General features: G+C 33.0%; 2 protein-coding genes across 2 annotated transcripts in view; one reads left to right on the forward strand and one right to left on the reverse strand.

The window, feature by feature from the left end:
* The window catches only part of LOC114324610 (hemocyte protein-glutamine gamma-glutamyltransferase-like), a 68,414-nt gene extending 66,663 nt beyond the window's left edge, over window positions 1–1,751 (reverse strand). The window contains exon 1 of the mRNA XM_028272477.2: window positions 1,597–1,751. The gene's annotated coding sequence lies outside the window, so the exon portion shown is untranslated. The remainder of the gene's footprint in view (window positions 1–1,596) is intronic.
* A 12,961-nt stretch (window positions 1,752–14,712) lies between these two features.
* On the forward strand, window positions 14,713–25,515 carry LOC114324611 (transmembrane protein 231-like). Its single transcript, XM_028272478.2, has 5 exons — window positions 14,713–14,965; window positions 17,756–17,922; window positions 19,337–19,462; window positions 23,213–23,441; window positions 25,238–25,515. Exons 1-5 carry the CDS (start codon window positions 14,827–14,829, stop codon window positions 25,492–25,494), a joined length of 918 nt encoding a protein of 305 aa, XP_028128279.1. The 5' UTR covers window positions 14,713–14,826; the 3' UTR covers window positions 25,495–25,515.
* Window positions 25,516–25,999: the final 484 nt, after the last annotated feature.

Below are 25,999 nucleotides of genomic sequence, written 5' to 3' on the forward strand. Positions count from 1 at the left end.
CAATAAGGGTAACACAGAGAGTACAAAAAGATTGCTAGAAATAGCATAGATGAAAACCTTTAGACATGTATGAAAGACTCTGTGGTAGAGAGCTAGAAGTATAGATACACGACGGAGATACAAGGTGAAGAACATCAGGGGCTGGGTTAGAAATAAAGGAGTAGAATAGAACGCTGAATGGAAAATATAAGCTGACTGAAAACAAAAAGAGTAGTAAAGACGGAGAGAAACTGTTCCGACAACTAATGGGAGGCACGGTGAATAACATGTCTACACAGAAAGAAGAAAAAGAACCAAAAATGAATAACCATTTTCAATTTCGTTGCAATACGAAACTACAGTCGCATCATTATTCCAGTTCAATCAGAGAGTGCAACAAGCACCTCTACCGGTTTCGAACCTTATTAGTCTCTCATCAGGAGGCACATATGCTGCTCTCTCTGACCCAACTAGGACAAACCCCGGCGTGCAGTGCGACGGATCGCAACGAACGAAGTGGCAGGGATGCCCTAGCGGCAACTACTAGCAAAAGACTAAGTTTTCAATCTAATAGCACATAAAACAACATCCAAAAATGTTACTCTACATCCAACCAGATTGAAAATGCTGCACTCTCTGATTAAGACTAGTTGGGTCAGAGAGAGCAGCATATGTGCCTCCTGATGAGAGACTAATAAGTTTTGAAAACGGTAGAGGTGCTTGCTCACTCTCTGATTGAACTGGAATATTGATGCGGCTTTAGTTTCGTGTTGCAACGAAATTGAAAATGGTTATTCATTTTTGATTTACATGTTTACTCTGATTGGAGTACAAAGGGAACCATTCTCGTTGGAACTTTACCACGCTAAGCAGATGAGACGTGAATTATAAATTGTCAAATTCCCTTATCTTCCTTAGTCTCAGCATCCGTTATGGCTTGCAAATTGTAGAAGCCTCGGAGGTGTTACCAGAGAAGGTTCCCATTGTTTTCAATCTGGTAGGATGTAGAGTAATATCTTTTGATGTTAATTTATGTGCTATTACATTGAAAACTTAGTCTTAAGTAAAAGAACATACATACTTTTTATGTAACGTATTTTTGTTAAAATCTCTATACAGGGCTACATCATAAAACAAACAGAACTAGTTTTCAATCGGTTGACCGATCATCATCAGTGTTTCTTGAAACATATCACTTGCTTCTACACATCCATGATGTGAACAAGTCAAATTTAGCTCAATGGTAACTCGAGCGTGAAACATTGGATATTTTGTACATCCATATGTAAAGTCACATCAATTTTATATGTTCCTATGACGGATTAATTATAAAGGGTTTTTACCCTAATATTTTTACTTTGGTGGTTAGCATGTATGATTCAAGAAGCACTGATGATGATCGGTCAACCGATTGAAAACTAGTTCTGTTTGTTTTATGATGTAGCCCTGTATAGGGATTTTAACAAATATACCTTTTATAAAGGATTTCATGGTTTTTTGTAATAAATGGTATACAGCCAACTACAGGAAAAAATTTTTTCCTCGTTGATTTTTTTAATTTTTATGTGATTTATATACCATAGTAAATTACTATTTTAAAATTAATTGATAACTTACCTTGTAGCTATATCCACTCGATAATCACAAAAGCTTCAATTCACCAAAAAACTACCGCACTATTTTTTATTGTCCGCTTACGAAGAAATGATATGGAAGATTTCACAATCGCGACTGGACCGCTGGCACGTTATCACACTATTTTATATAAAACAGAATTAAATTAATAATTAATTCTTGTTAGAATATCTATAGGACAAACAGAACCGGATCCATTAGAAACGTATGCTCTTTACTTGGAAATCGCTTATAACATATAAATTTGGAATATAAAAGATAGGTAAGGATAGAATATTCAAACACGTTGAGCAGAAGGGCAAAAAAAATTTTTTGTCATTTTTTTTTTGTGTAAACATTATAGTCAACGGCGCATCTGTTTTGAGATGGACGTTGAGAGGTGACTCATAGTTTTTTGCAGAAATTGCTTAGAATTAACTCATATAATAATAATTGAGTTATCCTCCCACTCAAAAAGGTCCGGAACATTGTTTAAATAATCAAAATGTCAAAAAATTAAGAAAAAATTAGATTTTTTTCTTCGTTTTTTAAATATAACTTTAAATATAGGATTGGTTAAAAATTTTAAAAATTGTCACCCTTGTTGCAAAATAGGAATAATTGAGAAAAAAACCATAAAAACAAGTATTCGCATTTTCCGATTTTCGACCAGTTATACTACACTAAGGACCTTCATGTTTTACCCAGAAAAACTTTATGATATAATAAAACAATACTGTAAATTTCATTAAGATCAGTAATCGGATTTCATTAAAATAAATTTTGCAATCCAGCTTTCGCAAAAAAAATTCATTTTTTTTAAATGTTGCAGGACTGAAAATAAAGCAGACAGCAAGTTGATTTTTTTTACATATAGAAGAATACTGTTCTTTTCATTTGCAATTTGCAAAATTAAAATCGGTTAACTACCACGGCGTCAGGAATTTTTTTAATTAAACATTAATTTTTGGTGCTACGCGCAGGACAGCGGTGTTCGATTCACACATCTTCAGTGGCGGCTCGTGATTTTTACCATAGGGGAGGCTATACCTAACTGTAAAATATCTAGACAAATTTGCACTAGCAAAAAAAATATGCCAAAAAATCTAATTTAAGGCCCCACTTTTTTGACCATTTTTTATTTAATTTTATATTATCATCATAATTCATAATTTCATAATATCATATCATTTTAAAAATAGTTAGTCAAATTGTAAAAGTGTATTACCAAAGTTTGTGTCGTTTATTTGTTAAAAATTCTATCTCTATAAGTAGATATGCATATCAAAATAAATACAGATTTGAACTTTTGCAGTCCATACAGGTTGAAGGTTCACATTTTTTAAGATGCTCAACTGAATTTTTTTAATTCTAAAAGCGACCTACTGCGAATCCAAAAACACGGTAAATTACCGATATTTTTATTTGCATTACAGATACAGTAGAACCTCGATTATCCGTCAGGGCACCGGACCAAGGGTATGACGGATAATCGAAAAGACGGTTAACAGAACATTAAAAAAAATAAAAATTCATAGTACAACTCTCAAATTTCATTTGTATGGTTTGTTTGACAATATAAGAGGGATTTGTGTTCATACAATCGAATCAATTTAAAATATTCTGAAATCTGTGTTTGTTTTACTGCTGCTTCATATTTTGCGACGGCTGAATTTCTTAATCGGCATTAGATCATGCAATATACTTTATTGGCTTCTTCTTGTTGAGAATACCACTCGATGAATTATTGCATATGCGATGCAGCTTCTCTAGATTATTTACGCAAATCTTTGTCAGTTACAATAGGTTCATCAATATAGCTACAGTCAAGCTTCCTTGTGTCCAAGCATCAATATAGCTACTGTGTCAGCTTCCGAATAGGTTTGGTCCGCCTTTGTTGCCATTTCAATGATTTCTTTATCTGTCAGCAATGGATAGCCGTTTGTGTCCTCATCACAAATCAAATTAACTTTTTTTTGTCCTCATCAAAAATATCGGCTGGGATTAATTTCAGACCCGGCCCGGACGGGCCCCGCCCGGGAAACGCCAATGTATAAATATACTCATAAGAGTACATATTGTTTTATTTTTGGACCGGGTCCTGTCTTAACACGGAACGGACACGGCCCTGATATGTATAAATGGGCCTTTATGCAGCTCTAAGGAGACCGGGTCTCCGTAAACGCTGCTGGGCTGCGCGGAGCATCAGCAAGTGAGATTTTCCGGCCAGCATCCTCCGCTCCAGTTTTAGGATCCTGACTACAAATAATGAAAAAACTAAAAGTGCGAATTTTGTGATGAAATTTGGTATGTGGGGTTAGAACATTATTTGGAACAACTTGCTCAAATAACTTTTTCCGATATCTCTAACGAGAAGCAAAATAGCAAAGTAAACAAAACAGTAGTAGCATGTGTCAAAAATTTATGGGGAGGCTAAGCCTCCCTTGCCTCCTCTGACCAGCCGCCACTGCGACATCTTGATTTCCACCAAAATTTCTTCCAATCTTTATCTAATATATTATTTTCTTACTCTATATTTGGTTGTATTTTAATATTTTAATTCCAGAAAAATCAAACTAATTTGATTATTGTTTGTGAAATATTGTTTAAACAATTGCATATGTTTAAAAATAATAAACTTTTATTCTCTAAGTTAAAATATATGAACAAAGAAAGTTTTTACTAAACAATTGTTATTTCAAAGGACAGAGTATGTGTTTTTATTTTGCAATAAACAGATTTATTTACTTATATCGAAATGTACTAAAAATTAAAATTTATCAATCATTATCAAAGGCTGGAATGCTCAATCAGAGCAATCCGCTGTCCTGCGCGTAGCACCAAAAATTAATGTTTATTTAAAAAAATTCCTGACGCCGTGGTAGTTAACCGATTTTAATTTTGCAAATTGCAAATGAAAGGTACAGTATTCTTCTATACGTAAAAAATTCAACTTGCTGTCTGATTTATTTTCAGTCCTGCAATATTTTGAAAAATGAATTTTTTTTGCGAAAGCTGGTTTGCAAAATATATTTTGCAAAATAAACTAAACCGATCTTAATGAAATTTAATGTATTGATTTATTATATCATAAAGTTTTCCTGGTTGAAATATGAAGGTCCTAGGTGAAGCATAAATGGTTGAAAAACGTAAAATGCGAATACTTGTTTTTGTATGTTTTTTTCGCAATTATTGCTATTTTGCAACAAGGGTGACAATGTTTAAAATTTTTAACTAATCCTGTTTTATAGCAAATTTAATTACGCAACTTTTATGTCAGTACAACTTTTCTTGAAAATAAATACTTTTAAAGTTATAATCAAAAAGCGAAAAAGAAAATCGAATGTTTCCTTCATTTTTTGACATTTGATTATTTAAACAATGTTCCGGACCTTTTTGAGTGGGAGGATAACTCAAATATTATTATATGAATTATTTTCAAGCAATTTTTGCAAAAAAATATGAGTCACCTCAACATCCAAATGTACTAATATTTTTACAGATGCGCCCTGGTCTATTAGCCATTTAGCCAGTCTCAACAATTTCTATAAAAAATAATCTTCCTTTTGTATAGTCATGACTCTTTTTGTTTTTTCAATGTGCCTACAGTAAGTTGTCACTCCGTCGTTTTCAAGGTCTTCCCACTGATCCTCTTCCTATTGGGGAACTGTCTCTCGCAGTCCTTACTACTGTATTTGTTGTCATTCGGCTTATGTGGTCGATCCGCTCTACTCTTCTCTTTCTTATCCAGTTATTAACGTTGTCCACCTTGCATATCCGTCGTATATCTGCATTTTTCTAGCTGTATCCCATAGTGTCTTACCATCGATTTTTCGAATAGGTTTCATCTCTGCTGTTTCTAGCATTCTTTTTGTTCTCTCTGTGTCAGGTTGTGTTTCTGCAGCGAATTTTTGCGGTCGCTTTAGAATTTGTAAATTCTGCCTTTCATGTCATGATCCATTGGAGTATGTAATGTTGCGATAGATTAATAACTCTCTGTATGTCTTCTTTTTCACTCAACTTAACTGAATGGCCTTCAGGACTGAACCAAATAAATTTCTATGGTGGAGCAGAACACACTTCAAGCTACGATTTGAGCTATCGATAAACACTCAAATTTTCCATTAAACTACGTACTATTATGCCAATACACAAATCCACTATCACTTCAAAAGTATTGTAGAAACGCACTTTCTTTTGAATAAAAAAAGGATATCTTAGCTCCCTTTTTAAATAAGTTTTTCTTTCGCAATCTTTAGACTTCTGAAGCTTTTTATAATCCTAAATCGTCCTAAATAGTCCTAAATCCTGTATTAAATATTTCAACTCTTGCTGATCAAATCACATCTATCGGAATAGGTTAGTGTCAGTAAATAGAAGAGCAATAATGCTTCCTTTGATCCATTCTATATTGTGGGGCAGAGAAAAACGACGTGGTAGAGAAAAACTAAATACAGTTTTGAAACCAGCATATCTTCATCATTCAACCCGGGTCTATCCACTGCTGGATATAGGTCTCCCTTAGTATTTTCCATGCATTTCTGTTTTGTGCTGTTTGCATCCAATTTTTAGGATGTGGCGACCCCACCGCTCAAAGGTGTTTTATCCTTTGCGGTCAGCCCAAGGTAGCAAGTAGATACTTTTCTACGACCCCGGTAGAAGACAGATCTGCTAAAGGGACGCTACCCTGCCTCAAGCAAGGCTTGATTTTCTCTGCAGTCCCCTACCAAGGAGAAGTCATGTCCTAACCAAACTTTTCCATCAAATTCGTACCTATCCATATCACATCCTAACCCACTACCAATACGCACTGGCCCGCGCGGTAGTGAAATGGCTAAACCCCCTCTTCTATTCAGGCATATCTGAATACCTATAAAACAACTCAAAATTCAAAATCAACAGAATTTTTTTCAAATTGTCCCCAAGTAATTATAGATTTGAATCCTCATATCGATTTAGCATAAACACAACATGTACTTTTTAGAGCAAGTTACGATTAATAGTCATCCCTAAATATTTGGGATATTGTATAAAAAGACTCTTTTAATTTATTAATGATTTGTATTTTGAGAACGATTTCCGAATTGCCAATCCAAACGTCATAATAAACTTATTTTAAAGTAAAATTGTGGATTATTCTCAATAAAAATAGTAAGTTAAATGTATATCACATTGTGGATTTTATCTAAAAAAAACTTAATATAGGCACAAACGTAAATATTAATAAAATAAATAAGTTCAATTTTGACTTACTTTTGAAAAGAAAAGTTCATTTATCTTATAAATACAACCCTGTAAAAATATCTGTAAAAATATTTTTAACTTTTGTCTAGAAATATTTTGTCAGCACAATAAATTTTTAGTAAATTTATTGAAACATAACACCCACTCTAATTAAAGTATTTTTCAGCTCAAATCTATTTTTCTCTAAATTTTGTTGTTTTTTATAAATTGGATTAATTTTCATACATTCAAATTCGAAATTCTATAATAAAAATCTATGTAAAACAATTGTTTTGTCAGATTTAAAGATACTAATAATGAGACTTTTTCTCCAGAAAAGAATTCTATATAAGTATACCTAGCAGGCTAGAATAAAAATATATCCATGATAAAAATTTAATATAAATTTCTGTGAACTGTTTTTATAAGTCACCAATCACAAAGTTATAATGATTTAATTTAGGAAATAGTTTCAGGGTATTCATCAAGTTTCAGCTCCTTACATGTTTCTTCTTTCAACCGTTCATTTTCGGTAAATTAGTTGGAAACTCTAGAAGATGATGTCCCTTGAAAATGATGTCCCAAGTCAGGTGGCCTAGAGCCACCAGGTGCTCCGGAGGTCAATTCTGATGGCATATTCGTGTTTAGCGATCCCAAAAATCCATGAGTAATTTGTTTATATCAATTTAATGCCGAAAACCCTCGAAACTCTAGAAGATGACGTCCGTTGAAGGTCAAGGTAAAAGTAAAGCTCGCCATTGGATAGCCAGGAAAAGATCCTAGACTAACTAGTACTTTTCTTTGATCCAAACTTCTACATGTTGCCAGATAACCAGTAACTCAGGGAATTGGAATACCCAGTAAATCTTATAATTTTCCGAGTTTGTACCTCTATATCTTGAAAATCCACCTTACGATCGAGTTGTGCCCATGAGAACTTTTCATCACAATGCTTCAAAGAGTATTTTCCCAAAGTATGAACTAAAGCCACTGGGACCTAATTTCCATAAGGTTTGTGCGGGGTACTTTCTGTGAATTCTTTTTATAAGTTACCAATCACAAAGTTATAATGATTTAATTTAGGAAATAGTTTCAGGGTATTCATCAAGTTTCAGCTCCTTACATGTTTCTTCCTTTCAACCGTTCATTTTCGGTAAATTAGTTTCCATCTCAATCCAAACTAGGATCTCATTCGTGGAAGAGGCTGAATACTGCCTATAAAGCAAGGAGCAGCGTTCCCTCAAAAAGAATTATTGTGGGATGGATCAGGTGGAACGGAGCAAGTGGTATGTTGTTTGATAGAAATTTTCCAATGAAACTGAAAGGAAAATTCTATAAAACTGCCGTAACACCAGCTATTAGATATGGTAGACCTAGAAAGAGAGACACATAGGCAGGACCTGTTGATAAAGGGGATTGATATGTGTATGACCTAAAATATAAACTTAAAAAAGTGAACTTCTTCATAAGTGGGAAGGAGTGAACTTCTTATGAAGTAATAAGGGATAGCGCATAAGTGGGGAAGTGCGCATAATTCACATTCATCAATAATAGTAGATTATACCACAAATATATTGCTCGACAAAAATGGAAATATTATAATGGAGACAAAACGAAAACTACGACGATGGAAAGAGTATATCGAGGAACTATTTCATGACCAGAGAGAAGCTAGTACATCCGTAGATAGCCAAACGGGAGATGTAGGCCCAGAGATAACCAAATCAGAGGTTAGTCAGGCAATAAACTCTATGAAAACCAATAAATCTGCTGGTCCAGATGAATTGCCTAGCGAGCTGATAAAGTTGGTCAACGAGAAAAACCTGGACATAATAGTAGAACTGTTCAACGCTATCTATACTACTGGAATCATCCCTAGAGAAATGTTGACATCAGCCTTTGTGTGTTTGCCAAAGAAGGTGAATGCAAAAGAATGCAGTGACTACCGAACCATAAGCTTAATGTCACATACCTTGAAAATTCTATTGAAAATTATCCACGCCAGAATACACTCTAAACTGGAGCTGGATATTAGTGTCACTCAATATGGGTTCCGCAATGGTATGGGTACCAGAGAGGCATTATTCTCCTTCAACGTGCTGACACAGAGATGTTTGGATGTTAACCATCCTCTTTACGTCTGTTTTATAGACTACAATAAGGCGTTTGATAAAGTAAAACATGATCGACTCATGGAAATCCTAAAAAATAAAAACCTAGATGAAAGAGATTTAAGACTAATAACACACCTCTATTACAATCAGCGAGCAATAGTAAGAATTGAAAAAGAAACATCTGAAGAAATGGAAATAAAGAGAGGAGTCAGGCAAGGCTGCATACTATCACCTCTATTATTTAACGCTTATTCTGAAGAGGTAATGCGAGAAACTCTGGAAGATGAAACAGTCGGCATAAGAGTAAATGGAGTCTTAGTTAACAACATCAGATATGCAGATGATACAGTAATAATAGCCGATAGTTTACAAGACCTGCAAAGACTCATGAGTAAAATAGTAAGGTGTAGTAGGGAGTACGGACTCTCTCTCAATATCAAAAAGACGAAGTTTATGAAAATTAGTAAAAACAACCATAATACTAACGAAATCTTGATAGTAGAGGGCCAGCAGATCGAAAGAGTAAAAAAGTACACTTACCTAGGAACACTTATAACAGAAAATAATGACTACACTGCAGAAATAAAAGTCAGAATCGAAAAAGCACGTTCTAATTTTATAAAAATGAAAAAGGTCCTATGTAGCAAAGATTTAACATTAGCTCTTAAAGTACGCCTAACAAAATGTTACGTCTACAGTGTTCTATACTATGGAGTGGAATCATGGACGTTAAATGTAGAGACAATGAGACGACTTAACGCCTTTGAAATGTGGACCTATAGAAAAATTATGAGGGTTTCCTGGGTAGATAGAGTTACAAACAATGAAGTACTGAGAAGAATAGGTAAAGAAAAGGAAGTTGAACTTACAATTAAAGAAAAGAAGCTACAGTATCTCGGACATGTGATGCGGGGCGAGAAGTATGGTATCCTACGACTCATAATGCAGGGAAAGATAGATGGCAGAAGAAGCATCGGAAGAAGACGAATTTCATGGTTGAAGAACCTGAGAGAGTGGTTTGGATGCAGCTCGAAACAACTATTTAGAGCTACTGCCTCAAAAATTAAAATAGCTATGATGATTGCCAACCTCCGTAGCGGAGATGGCACCTGAAGAAGAATACCACGAGTCAATAATGATGGCTATTATTCCCGAGGAATATTTACGAACCGAGCCGCGTTAGCGGCGAGGGAGTAACATTCCGAGGGAATGAGAGCCATTATTGCGAGTAGTATACTCTACTTTATCTACGACAAATTAATTAATTTAAGATTTTTAATGAACAACTTTATTTGTTAAAAACATTAAAATTAGTAATAGTACAATTAATAAACTGAATTGGTTGAGAATCATCATTAACTTTAGTAGAGTTTTTAATACAAATATTTGGGATCTCGATTGCTGTAGAACAAGAAGATGGTACATTAATGTTTATCTCTTTAGCGATAGTATTTTCATAGTATCTTCATTTTCGTCCATCTCAACACAAACTGTCAAATATACTATTCGTTTGACAGTGACACTTTTTGAGGTTGATTATTTTGTTTCCGTGGTGAATTTTGTGATTGTTGTGCCAGAGGGATTAATAGCTATTAATCCCGCATTATTAATCCCTAAGGGATTATTATATGGCATTATATTGCAAACACCACAAGTATAATACATATATTATGTATCAGTCGTAGATAAAAAATATTAAATTCAATTCAATTCAATAAAAAGATCTATTCATTATGGTGTCGCATTCTTTATATGTAGTAAAATAGGTATCTGTTGGAATGGCAAATTCGGGATACATTCAATTGGGATTAAAGGTACTTAAATATATTATAACTCACACTGATCCAATACTGTATTACATTTTAGTTTTTAGTTTGGTTATACATATTATATTGATGATATAATTTACATATTATTTTACACAATATCGGCTATAGACATCGTAAAAAAGTTGATAGTAATGTAATGATTAACATCAAAGTCAACACAGATCTAGTTTCATTACGGGTGCTGTAGCCTGTATTATCTGAAATAAGTGGAAATGATAAAAAGGACCATAAAATTTTGGCAATAACCAAAAACGTTCCTATTTGTTAATTAATAGGATATGGAAATTAAACACAACTGCAAAATTAAAAAAGCACTTTTTCGATTTCCATCTTAAACCTTTAGTTGTACTAGCATTTTTCTATACTATTCCTATTTCTAAAAATAAACTATTTTTTTTTAATAGATGGTAGTTTCTTAGAAAAGATTGGAATATAAAAGTAATATTTAAAACCGTTTTGTTGTTTGTCCTCAATATAAACAGTTCAACCTAATAGGTGAATATGTTATTGTATAACTGATAATTAAGTTATCATATAACTTCCTACAGGAACCAGAAATTAATTGTTACGAAATTTATCTCTACACACCGTGTCCGGTGAATAGACCAGAAAAGTAACGAATATTCCTAGACACTTTTTGACTCAAGTATCTAACAACTACTTTTAATAAATTTGGTGATAACAATGTGTTGCAAAACAAAACATGCAAAGATTAAATGTCTTTTTTACTTATAATCTATACTCCTATATAAACAATGTAAGACCGCTTCTGTCTAAAGTTCATCAACGTTTTCCATGCTCTCCTTGCCTTTTGCCTCCCTGGCCAAAATTTGTGTTTTCTGATCTTTATTTCTTATTGCTTTGTTTCATAAGTTTATCTACTATATTCTCTTCTGTCTTGTTGATCTCTGTTCTATGTTCTGATGTTGAACCTTCTGATGAACTTCTTTGTTGTCCACCAATATGGTTTTTGGTTTTTATAGTTTATCTGACATTTTCCCCTCCAACGGCTTCTTTTATTATATCTTTCGTTTTTGACGCAGACTCAATTTATAAAGAAAAGAGACGCAAGAAAAAGCTACCTAGGAGCCAACTAAAAAAAGATTTAGCTTTTACTTCTTTACATCCTGAACGCAGAAAAAGGTCTATCCTAGATAAAGTTCTCCAATTTTGACGAATATCTTTATTAAAGCAGCATATTTTCACTGAAAAGATTTATCAGTATATTTTTCTTAACTTGAAGGCAACTACGTTAAAAAATCTAAAACAATAGGAATTAAATTCAACATTTAAACAAAATTCAAAACAAAAAACACATTGAGATCTATTTTATCTAAAACTAAACCTAACAATAAACAAGAAAGAACAAAGAATTGTATTTATAAAATACCTTGTGAATGCGAACATTTTTATTTAGGTGAAACGTCAAGACCATTAAACGTTAGAATAAGTGAACATCAATCTTATATTAAAAATAGAAGATTTGATAGATTTCAAATATGTAAACCATCATCGGAAAATAAACATAGAGTTCAGTGGAGAGATTCAAGTATAGTCCTGAAAGAAACAGATGGTAAAAAGAGGAAAAACAATGAAGCTACTCTAATTATTTTAAATGAAACCAATTGTGTTGCAAATTCCTCGGTAGAATGCAATAGGATCTGGTTACCATATTAAAAGAGAAAAACAATAGAAATAAAATACCACAATTAGTAAACCATTAACATATCAAGCTTATCATTTATGTTTTAAGGGGATGGGTACGTATTTTCCGATTTTCGGCTGCAATGATATTCAAATGGGGATTCATTTTTTTCGAATCCGGAGAAAACTAATAAGTATTTTTGAAAAATTTAAACGCAGAATGAAAGGTTACGTTATTAGCGAGGGCCAAAAGTCCCTGAGAACTTCTATAATGTTTATTTTAATAAGTTACAGGGGTGAAAAACTAAGAGAAAATTTAGTGTGATTTTAATTTCAAATATCTCATTCAAAATAAACTTTTTATTTATTCTAAGGGACTTTCGGCCATCGGTAATAATTTAGTCTTTCATTCTAAGTTTAAATTTTTCAAAAAAATTTTTTGGTGTTTTCAGGATTCGAAAAAAATTACCACAATGTCCGTGGTAATATTTTCCAAATCTATCTTTGTCTTACAACGCACTCAGTCGAATAGAATATTGTCAGCATATTGTCAGTCAGACAGTGACAATCAGTGACAATTTTAAATATTTGACGTGGCATCGGGAATATTTTGAGTTGTTGATTAAATAATATTGATATATAGGGTATTTGATAAATAATTGATTTAATACGTGAACTTAATCAAAAGTTATTTATTGTGTATTATTTGTGGAAGATTCAAGCAGAGAATATATCAGGATAATATATTCTGTGATCCAAGTATTTTGTTGTTAAAGATGTTCAAAATTTTAAGCGTTCCATAGTAACAATATATTATTAAAAAATCACTTTAGCACTTTTCCTCTTTTCTCGATTGATTATTAGTTTTTGTTGTACCTACATATAAATTATTAAACTCACTGAATACATAGTGAAAAAATTATCAGTAGTAATTGCACAAGAGCTCTAAAATTATTGAATTTTTCCCGAGTGACACTTTGACAGTTTTAATTTCACGAGCCGAAGGCGAGTGAAATTATGTCAAAGTGTCACGAGGGCAACAATTCTATATTAATTTTAGAGATCGAGTGCAATTTGTTGCGATTATTTCATGAATAAAACTGTTCAAAACCAAAATTTTATTGTAATTTATTTATGTAAGTACAAATTAGTACAATTAAACACACAGTTGTTATAAATTTTTGACGGTTGAGAGTCATCACTTTTATAATTTTTAAACATTAATTGTCATTAATGTCACTGAATATATTTTTTCATAGCAACGAAGGGCATCTGACGTAATATACTTGACGACGGGCAATTATCAAAAATTATCGGTATAATTTAGATTTCTGTATCTTTCTATTGGTCAGAATCTCCTATGAATGAAATAATCACATTTATTAACTGAATTAATAATTTGCAATTATATCTACAAATAACAGTTATCCAAGAACATTCAAAAGCCATCTCTATAAGTTAATTATGACATTTTCAAGTAGAATGACATTCTAGTAAAGTTTACATATCCATACCAGTGTGAATTTTACTACACGTAATTTGCCGTGTAAAGACAGAAAAAGTAGGGATCGCCGTAAAATATTTGCGAATTATGTACCGACGGCCTTAAAATAGCATACATATTATAAAGTCAGAGTTTGGTGTTAATTTAGAGGTTAAACTAAATGTAAGACCAAGTACTAACCATATCGGGATAGTATTATGGGGTTTTCCCTCATGATTTACAATGAGATCACTAACAGGAGAGTTTTGCCGACGTCATTGCATATGATTATTTTTTTAAAGACAAATTACATTATGTATATGATTTTTTTTAAGGATATGGATATTCTTAAGTACCTAAAGTTGATTTCATCTAATCGAATGAAGTATCTTCCAATAAAGTCGTCCCACGAACTCAACTTACAAATATTGGTAATTTCATTTTAAAGTCATCTTAGCAAAATAGCTTCAGAACTCCATTAATATGCGCTGCATTAGGAAAGAACCCAATTTACTGAAGATTGTGGAGTTTGTAGTTTTTGCCATGAATCTTTAACATCATGGGAAATGTAGGTATGGCCTGACGAAAAAAAATCGTTTCGATGTATTAAAGTATTTTTACTTATTTATTTATTTATTTAAATTGTGCATTTTCGTCAAAGTGCCAGTTCCACTGAATTGAAAGATAAGATTTCATTTAACATTTTTTTAAATCAGTTTCATCAAAATGCTAAATAAAAAAGTATATTTTTATTAGCTAATAAAAATTTTTTTTTAACAAACACATTTGGCAACCTTCTCAAAGTGTAACACAAGATATATTCGTGTGTTGCTGTTGGTCTATATGTAGGGGAAGGTAACCATAGCAACAGTTTCAAGAATGTCAACAGTTTGCACATAAATATAAACAGAATATAACTTTTCATTGAAGGAATTAAACCATGGTAGTTTTAGAAATATTTACACAAACTGTGAAAACAAGGTACAAAAGTACGTTATGTTCAAAAGCTACATTTTTAGCGGTGATCTCCTGGTTATTTAAAATAATTGTTCCATACATAATTTGTTATAAAACTGGAGGTAAGTAAAATTAATCATTTTCCTTCTTCTCTCTTGTCTCTCTTGTCTTGTTACCCGCTCTAAACTATTATTATTCTTATTAGTACCTATTCTTCTTCCATATTCTTCTCCCCGTTCATTTATTTTTCCTGGAATTTACAAAATAATGTTTACGAAATTTTTGTTAAATTTTTATTTATTTTTTATAATGTAGATGGGTATTTAGACCAGGGCAGATCTGTGAAAAAATGTCTATTTTTGGATGTGCGAGGTGGCATTCGGATTTTTGCAGATAAAGTTAGATAACAACTTCAACAATAATAATTGACTCATAGTCCTTCTCAAATATGCCCGGAACATTAATAAAAAAATTAAAGTATTTAAAAATTTCGAAAAAAATCGATTTTTTTCTCCTTTTTTGCTTATAACTTTAAAACGATTCATTTTGGAACAAAGTTGTAGGGAAATAAAATAAAGATAATTGAATTTTGTATGATAAACGATCGGTTAAAAATGTCTTAAATTATTACCCTTTCTGCAAAATAGCAATAAATACAAAATAAGGGGGCAAAATAAGGCTGTTTTTATTCAATGTTTTTCAACCACTTTGGTTGCACTCAGAACTTTCGTAATTCGATTAGAAAATTCTTACAACATACTTAAATAAATCGTTCACCAAATTTCATTAAAATCGGCCTGATAAATTTTGCAGAGTAATTTTGCAATCTAAATTTTTTTATAAAGTTCAAATTTTTAAAAACTTTCTAAAGAAAAAGTAGACCATTTAGAAGTTTGCTAATTTTTTACATATAAAGAAGTTCTCTACCTATCTAATACACTTTACAGAATTAAAATCGGAATATTTAAGCGGCCTCAGCACTGTTTTAAAGGTATAAACAATTTTTTGGCTTATAAACAAATATAGTGAGAAGTCATTTTCTCGAGAATAGGCGTCTCTGGAGATAGATCCCGCAACAGGTCGATTTTTATTTTTAAATTCTAATTTTTTGGTATATCATAGTAGTGACGTCATCCATCTGGGGGTGATGACGTAATCGATGATTTTTTTAAATGAGAATAGGTACCGTGTGATAGCTCAATCGAAAGGCTATTCAATTTTGTATTCACTAATGTAAACATTAACATAACTATTTATACAGGGTTTGAATTAAAAAAAAAATTGGATTAAATTAGTTCCAATATTTAGATTAAGTCATCACACCCAGATGGATGACGTCACTAGTATGATATTTATGCCAAAAAATTATAATTTAAAAATAAAAATCGATCTTTTTCGGGATTTATCTCCAGAGTCTCCCATTCTCAAGAAAATGAATTTATTCCAACTCAAACGTCCTCACTGTATTTGTTTATAAGCCAAAATATTGTTTATAACTTTAAAACAGTGCTGAGGCCGCTTAAATAATCCGATTTTAATTCTGTAAAGTGTATTAGATAGGCAGAGAACCTCTTTATATGAAAAAAAATTAGCAAACTTCTAAATGGTCTACTTTCTGTTCAGAAAGTTTTTAAAAAATTTAAACTTCTTTAAAAAAATTTAGATTGCCAAATTATTATGCAAAATCTATTAGGTCGATTTTAATTAAATTTGGTGGTTCTAAAGTTAGGAAGTTAAGTTTAAGTTGGAAGGTTCTAAGTGCAACCAAATGGTTAAAAAACATTGAATAAAAACAGTCTTTTTGCTCCCTTATTTTCTATTTATTGCTATTTTGCAAAAAGGGTAACAATTTAAGACATTTTAAACTAGTCGTATATTATACAAAATTCAATTATCTTTATTTTCTTTCCCTGCGACTTTGTTCCAAAATGAATCGTTTTAAAGTTATAAGCAATGAAAGTAGAAAAAATCGATATTTTTAGAAAGTTTTAAATATTTAAATTTTTTTATTAATGTTCCGGGCATATTTGAGAAGGAGCATGAGTCAATTATAATTATTGAAGTTATCACCTAACTTTATCTGCAAAAATCCGAATGCCATCCCTCGCATTCACCTCAAAACAGATACGTCCTGGTCTAATTATTGAATAAGTGAAAATAGGGCAGCAACTACCTAAAATTCGAATTATTTATCATCTGTGCTTTTTTAGATGGAAAAAATAAAGCGATTGGTGAAATACTCGAAATTTATAATTGCATTCACGACCTGTCGTTCACCGTGATAATAATCTTTAGCGAACTAGTTCCTTTTATACCCACAAAACTGAAAAAAATATAAACTAAAAGTAAAGATGATTTAAGTAGATTTAAACAGATCGAAAGATCTCCAAGAAGTAAAAGAAGAAGAAAAAGAAGATTATAGAACAGGGCCTCCACTATGTGCTACATACGTATTGCAAATTCAACTTATTCTCATCAGAGCACCTGTATAGAAGCACTGAGCTGGAATTAAATCTTTTCATCTCTTCGGTGTAATTAATAAAATAATTAAAAAAGATGCAACTAGCACCATCTATGAATCGTAAGTCAAAAAGAATGTTTCATTTTCATTTAATTCCAGTTCAGCTGTGGGAGCACGCCAGATAGAATTCTATTTTAGTGACGTCACGTTGCCTAGCAACCGTCAATTCTGCCATTATGAAATTCTATTTTGTGACGTCAGCAAAATAGAATTCTATTTGGCGTGCTCTGGGCCCTGTGCCTCTACACAGATGCTCTGATGAGAATAAGTTGAATTCAAAATACGGTATACGCACTTAGTGCAGGTCCTCATCTGCAGTTAAATCTGAATCATCTTTACTTTGAGTATATTTATATATTTAATAACTTAAACTATTTATTGTTAATTTTAGGATTCTGGTTAAAAACTGATTTTTACTATGAGCAACCAAAAGTGAACTTAGAGGGGGATTACTTGATCACTGCAGTCACTAATAATTTAAGTAATCCAATTATTTGCAGTACATATTCCTATTACAAGAGCTATTTATCAGATTTGGACTTTTGTTCGTCCATTAAGGTAAGTTTTAGTTGATAGGGAAGTTATTTTGTACCTATGAATTTTTATAAACATCGTTTAGACCAGGGGTTCTCAATCTGTGGGACACGTACCACTGGTGGTACATATCATTATTTGCGGTGGTACACAAAATACAAAAACACATCCAAAATCCAGCATATTTGTATCATGTTATTTAAATTACCTAACTTGATAGGTATTTCAGTTAGGTGGTATGGTTTGTTCAACAGTAAATGGTTTGAGTTCAATTAGTGCGGTCGTAAATATTATTAAATTTATCTGACCTGGCCCATTGTAAAGACCCACCCGGAGCGATAAGCCACCAAGGTAGACAGTGTTGGTCTTTTGCAATTAACACTGACTAGACGGTACTCCCATAATAAAGCCTAAAATAAATTTTACCTGAAACCGGGCCTTTTATCCTATTATCGGTTAATCCGGGCTGTTTATAGTGGTAACTAATTGAACTTAACCATTTACTGTTTAACATACCATACCAAAAATAATTAAAATAATTTTGTGGTACATGACTCAAAAAGGTTGAGAACCACTGGTTTCTGTCTATTCCCAAATTATCCCCACCTACATCCCTGACCACTCGCCAACCCTCTCGGTCAGCGTGGCGTTTTACATATGTGTATGCTAAAACCTCTTAACTGAAGATGTCGACTATCAATACGAAATTACTCCAGGTGAGTAGAGTTAGATACAACACTGAATTGGAGACTCTCTTCGGGCAGGGAAGCATCGTGAGATACATAAAAGCCAGTAGACTAAGATGGGTAGGCCACGTGGTATGGAGTGATGACGACAGACTGATTAGCAATGTGTTTTGGGAAAGACCAGACGGTAGAAAACCGGCAGGATGGCCAAGAAAAAGGTGGAAAGATGCAGTCGGGGAAGACCTGGAGAAGATGGAAGTGAGACCATGGGACATAGTAGTACAGGACCGGAACCAATGGAAGACAATAGTAAACGCGGCAAAGACAGAAGAAGAGTTGTAAAAGCCAAAGATGATGATGATGATGATGGTGATGATGAGTAGAGTTAGATACTCAGAATCTTACACTGAGCAATCAGTCAGCCTCGTGGATTCTGGGAAAGGCAAATATTCGATTGGATCTAAAAAATTAACCATAATTTCTTCGTATCGCCACTTACAATATAGGAACTATCCGAAGAACATCTTGACGAATTAGAACAAGAGCTCTCAAAATTTTAAACGGGATATACCTACTTGGTCTGAGTGAAAATTGATTACCAGAGTAGGCATATACCATCTTAAAATCAGGTCATAAGCTATACCAGAAAAACTGTTCATCATCTAGATCAAAGACTAGATAATGAATATTTTTTTAGAGACTTAATTTATATTTTGGTTAATGTTATTTTTTAATTTGTCTTTTATTTTTAGCTTCGAGAAATCGATAAAAATTTTGATGCAAAAAACGACGAATTACGTTTTCAAGTTAATATAAATCTTCATTCCTACAAGATCAACTCCATCAACATTGTGCTTCCAATTAAATATGAACTAAGCGTAAGTAATAACTACATACTATAAAATACAATTGTGCAGAATTATATGAAACCGGGAAGGTCACTCAGGTAGCAAATAAACGAGAAGGGACTTCAGTTGAACGCGTTGGCACAGCATAGAAAACGTTTCGTTTATTATGCTGTGGCGTTGGTACAAAGAGTAAACATCCATTTAAAATGCGTTATACACGAAATCAGTGGTTTGCAACGTTTCCAGATAAAATCGTCGAATAGGTGTTTATTTGGAAAACATTTAATATTTTTTAAATAAACATGAATATTACTTCTTCTTCTTTAGGTACCGTACCGTGTCCGTATTCAGCATCATGTTTTCAAGTTCTTGAAACCTCTCTCTATCGGCAGCTGTTCGAAATACTTCTTCTGCTGTGGAACCATACCATTGTCTAATATTAAGCAACCATGAAAGTTTCTTTCGACCAATCCATCTCTTTCCCTCCACTTTTCCTTTACGATGTTTGGGGCTGTCCATTAATCACGTGATGTTTTTTTGGCATTTTTTAACCTTCTCCTCAGGTTGCAGGTTGTTTTTGACTGACATAAAAATAATGAAAGAAATGCGAAAAACTTGTTTGTACTAATACATGAACATTATTTAAGATACGATAGAAGCGTTGACACTGAAGAAAATTGACGTGAGGAGACTGGAGGCATTCGAGATGTGGATGTACCGAAGAACACTGAAGATTTCATGGGTAGATGGACCATCTACTACTATAGTCCAAGTAATGAAGCTTACAATAGAACAAAACCTCGCAATTTTTACAGAATGGATCGATTTGCTTGAAAGTTTAAGAATAAGTATAGTGGATAGTCCAAGGATCAAAATCTATATGATGTCGAAAGGCGCTTTTAGCATGGGGGTGGTTGCCACCCCATCTCGGGGTTGGAAATTTTTTATTATATTTAGACCGCAAAAGTTGGTAAGAACGTTTATTCTAAGCAAAAAACGTTCTATACATTTTTTTGATAAAGTCAATACATATTTATCCATTTATTCGCCATCGAAAATGTTAGTTTTATATCGAAAAAATCAATGTTTTTAATCAGTTTTCTGCTAATAACTCAAAAAGTTTTCGTTTAATCAAAACAACTTTGCTTAATAGAAATGTACCTTTTAAAAAAATAAACAAATCCGGTTTTTTTTATTTTTTTTAAAACCAATAGTAATCGAGCTATACTTTTTTATATGTTAGCTCTTCTTCGTCAAATGCTAAATATTGTAGATTCAAAGTCAAACGACGGGAAAACTATGCATATTTCGAGGATAACTCGTTAAAACTAATTTAAAGTATTTAAAAATATATATCTCAAGAAATAAAATAAAAGTCTCTAGCTCAAAAATTAAGTAACTTATAATGCAAAGAATGCCAGTCCCTATTTTTTTCAGCAAAAAATTTATCGAAAACAACCCCCTTATCACCAGCCTAATTAACATTAGTCATTGACCCCATTTGGCCTTCTTTATTTATGTATTATTAATAGGTTTTAGAAGTTTGACCGGCTTAAAATTATTAGTTTTTAATAAAATGGAGTTAAAAGCGAATAATTAATTCTAACAATAAAACACTGAAAACGTTTGTTTTCTATACTTCCACAAAATTTATTATAACTAGGTGACTACAGCTGTTTCGGCAGAGTGCCTTTCTCAAGTGATATAGTTTACAATGTGTTTGCCTTTTTAATAATTAATTGGAATAATTAATTTTTGTAGGTTGGTAAAAAATGCCTTTTTCTTCGGAATAGAAAGATTAGCACCAGAGATACGAAAAAATGTTTAAATATGAAATTATGGCTTATTTAATTCCCAAGAACCTAGTTTGAAAAAAATTTTCCTACGGCAAAAATTAAGTGAGCTATTGATAATTAAAACTTGTAATAACATGCAAAAACCACATTTACCATCCCTTTCAAAGTCACCTCTTTTTGAGACTGAGGATTTTAAAAAGATTTAATATTAATAGCCTTATAGATATCATAAAAACCTATAATATTCTTTATCACCAAACTTTCTAAGATACAAAATTAAAAAGTTACGGTTAAAAAATCAATATATTTTTTTGAAAAAAAAAAAAGAGAAATCCAATTGGAAGCATAATAATGTAAGTTAGCGGTATTTTTAGTCATTGGCCTTATTCATTCTTTTTTATTTATGAATTATTAATAGATTCTAGACGTTTGACTGGCTTATAATGATTCGTTTTTAAACAACTGGAGTTAAAAGCGAATAACGAATTTTTGTAGTTTGGTAAAAAATGCCATTTTCTTCAGAATAGAAAGATTAGCATCAGAGATAAGAAAAAATGATTCAATATGAAATTGTAGATTATTCAATTTCCAAGAACTTGGTTTGAAAAAATTTTTTCTGCGGCACAAATTGAGTGAATTGCAAATGAGTACCTATACCGAAAAAATGTGATTTCTTAGATATAAAACTAACACTTTCGATAGCGAATAAATCGAAAACTATTAATTTTATCAAAAAAATGTATTGAACATTGCTTAGAATGAATGTTTTTATCAACTTTTGCGGTCAAAATATAATAAAAAATGTCCACCCCCGAGATGGGGTGGCAACCACCCCCATGGCAAAAGCGCCTTTTGGCATCATATAGATTTTGATCCATGGACTATCCACTACTTATTCTCAAATTTTCAAGCAAATCGATCGATTCTGTAAAAATTGCGAGGTGAAAAGCATCCAGGTTCCTGGACTACTAAGAGAAGTGCTTCTCTCAATTAAGAGAAGAAAACTGAGATATATGGACACGTGATGAGAGGAGATAAATATCTAATAATCCAGATCATTATGCAAGGAAAATCCAAAGAAAAAGATTCATGAGAAGGAGACGTAACTCATGACTGAAAAACTTTAGGGAACGGTTTGGATATAACAACAACGAATTATTTAAAGCCGTGTTCTCAAAAGTAAAAATCGTTCTGATGATTGCCAACCTTCGAAGCGGACAGCGGAGACGGCACCTAGAGAAGATTTAATATACAGACAGTATCCTCGGACCACGGATTAGCAAGATTTTGTTCAACACCAATAACTGGATAAATACACGTGATATATTACTAAACCCTTCTCCCCTTGTGATATTTCGTGATTTTTTATGGACTCCTCCCCATTTTTGAGCCTCACGTAATTAATGCAGACGTTCTGAATTCATCATCTGAAGAACATCTTCATTGGAAGTGGAAGTCTGCAAAACCCACGATATCTTTAGGATTCGTCGATAACACCACAATTCGAATGCTTCTAATTTGTTCATGTCTCAAAACCATACAATAAAATAGTCCATACATAACATTTCAGGACCTTCTTGCGAATATTTATAGATAGGTTTCTGTTACAGAATGGCTGTATCGTCAGTGTATCTGATATTGTTGATTACTTCTGCACCTAGTCCTACTCCCTCTTGTCTGTGATCCACATGTCTGTCATGAATATTACAAGTGCCGTGAAAAATAGGAGATTAAGTACACAATCCTGTGAAATAATACACAATGTTGTAAAATTTACGCAGAAGGAAGCAGAAAATTTTACTGTGAAATAGCTAACAAAATTAAAAACGAAAAACCTTTGAAATACAATTGATCTGACAACGTCGCGTAAGTTTTCGATCGGTCTAACCTTGGCGGTTTCAGATGTATCTGTCGACTTGTATGTTACCACAAATTGGTTTTTAAACTAATCATAGTGTTTTTGTAAGATTTGTGTTGGTTTTAGGACCTGTGCCAATTAAAAATGCAATCACTAATATACTATCAACACAATTTCCACCAGGAGAGAGCCACCAAATTGCGTATTTTTGCTAATTTAAATTTTATCCAATCAAGTGCTATTCCATGCAGGAGAAAACATTCAGAAGATTTTAATAACCCGCTCATCAAGAATGGAGATGAGAGTAAAAATTTTCTAATTGAAAATATAATCGCTGCCTATTTAGAAAGAAATGGTAAGTTTTGGTGCGCATGTTACTATAAGGGATAATATTAAGCACAGTTTTTGAATCCTCCGGTCTCTTATATTCTCCAATAATCCTCTTCTTCTGTGAATAATGTTGGTAATTATCATGGCAATCTTCATTTTATCTGCAGCAGCGCGGAAAAGCTGCACATATGTTGTGTTAAACCAGGTTCTGAGCTTCTTTAATCAGGATGTTCGTCTTCTTTCTGGACCTCGCTTTCCAATTATTTTTCCTTGCAGGATGGCTTGTAGAAGGGCATATCTGAATTCATTTCGCATAATGTGTCCAAAGTATTCCAACTTTCGAGATTTGATCGGTTCTTCTTCATTCTTTTAAGGACTATCTTTCTGACTGGGTCAGTCCACGGGATCTCAAGTATTCTCTGAAATATTCACATCTCAAATCTTGATTGAATTTCGGTATCTTTAAATAATTGTTATATAATCGATCTGATATCTTATGACTTTATCTTTAGTATCTACTCGTGACTCTAAATGTACTAACCACGCTTGAGTAGTTTAAAGAATGTACCTACATATGTGTCATACATAAATTGCTCTCTACTCAGAATTCTGCAAAACGATCTCCTCTGTAATTACGTTGTCCAAGCCCGAAAATGCCTACAATGTTGTCTTGTCTACATTTTCCTACTTTGCAGTCCTCTATTGTTAGAATAGTTTTTATTCTATAAAGTTCTTATATAGTTTTTATTATTAATTGTTTTTATTTTTCGGACGACTCATTGCCCTCTTTATATCATAAAATTTCTCTCCGTCATCTTCACTAGGTACTCCTTACTGTGGGCACACAAACTTGGACAAATTAATATCTACTGGCTTTGAGTTTAATTTCATCATAATGACTGTGTCCGAAACGTAACTTACAGAATCAACTAGAGAAGTCTTTATGTACAATGAATGCCACGCCATTCCGGTGGTTAGTGCCTTCTTCTCCGGATTAGAATATACGTATATACACGACGTACGTCGTGGTCGTCTATACTACATTTACCAGACCAGCATATCTCGCTTATCCCAAGAACACCTAGAGACTTCTCACATTCCATGTGCCTATTCTAAGGCCTGATTATATTCTGATTTCTTTTTTACTGTCAAAGAGATTTTGCTGGATAATGGTATGGAAAGCTCTGTGTGCTTGTATTCTCCTACCGGACCTGGGTGTCCGAGGGCCATGATCGGGAGATCTTTTCTTTACATTAGTCACTGACATTATGAATCAACTAGGGAATAATACTGGGGTAGTTTATTTCCCCTTGCCTTCCATATCGCAGTACCACAACTATTTAAACTGCCCCAGTTATGCTTGTGATAATCCAGTTTCAATCCAATCCAGGATCATTTGTTCTGCGCCTAATCTGGTACCTACTATGATGATCGGTGATGCCCTTCATCAGGGAGGGATGGGAAAAAGATAACAGATTTTGAAAGGGATGGGACATTTTATTCCTGAGTGAGGGATTGAGAGAAAGGCGCGCTTTCCTGAAGTAGACCAATTCACTACTGAGATCGTTGAAAAGTGTCTAGCCGCTACCCCTATTTCTTTCTCTAGGATTTTCTTATGTTCTGGAGATGTTTTTCTGAAAGCATATCTTGTCTTCGAGCTTCGAGATTCCATTAAGTTAATCGTTCTTTTCGTCATCCAGTGTTTCTTTTTTATTGTTATTGGTTTTTGTGGTTTAAACTGATATATCAGGTTACTCAAAATAGTTATCTTCATATTAACTTCTGGCACACAATTATAACCTATCACTTTTACGATTTTAGTGACAACACATTTATCGAACATCAATACATTTGTTGGAACCGAAAGCTCCACGTCGTTTGTCCTAGAACTGAAGGTGAAATATCCAGAAAATCAAATTTATTATCAGCCCAACTTTTGGCATATCCTAAAATTCGCATGGATGCAGTACCTTGCAGTTTACATAATAACCGCTTGGCTTTCGAGAAAAGTAAATAAATATATATTTCGTCACAGGTTGGTGTGGTATTTTACGGACAATCCTTTCAAAGCAAAATAAAGTTTTTGATTTTTGATTTAACCAGTGTTTAATTCTACCTGGACTGAGACAGGGAGATTCGTTGTCTCCATTGTTTAACCTGGTCTTAGATGTCATGTGAAAAATTTATACAAAAGTCAAACCAGACTTAGCTGCTCGGGGAGCAAAAATCTTACTCGCCTTTGCCGATGACGTAGATGCAGTTGCACAATCAACATTCGAAGTTAAGAACATTTTATCGAGTTTTGAAGAAGCTACATTAAATATCGGTCTAAAAATAAATGAAAACAAAATAAAATGCATGATCGTCTCAAAACAAAAGCGACGGCGAATAAGGCAAAATACTACTTACTATAAACGATCATAACTTCGAAGTGGTTAAAGAATTTAAATATCTAGGAGCAACAATCACTAATGACAACAAAATAGATCGAGAAGTTGAAACGCGAATAATGGCAGGAAACAGATCTTTCTTTCCAATGCAACATCTAATGAAGTCAAAACTTCTCTCACGAGATGCAAAAAT

This window comes from Diabrotica virgifera, chromosome 1, assembly GCF_917563875.1.
Source record: "Diabrotica virgifera virgifera chromosome 1, PGI_DIABVI_V3a".
Lineage (NCBI taxonomy): Eukaryota > Metazoa > Arthropoda > Insecta > Coleoptera > Chrysomelidae > Diabrotica > Diabrotica virgifera.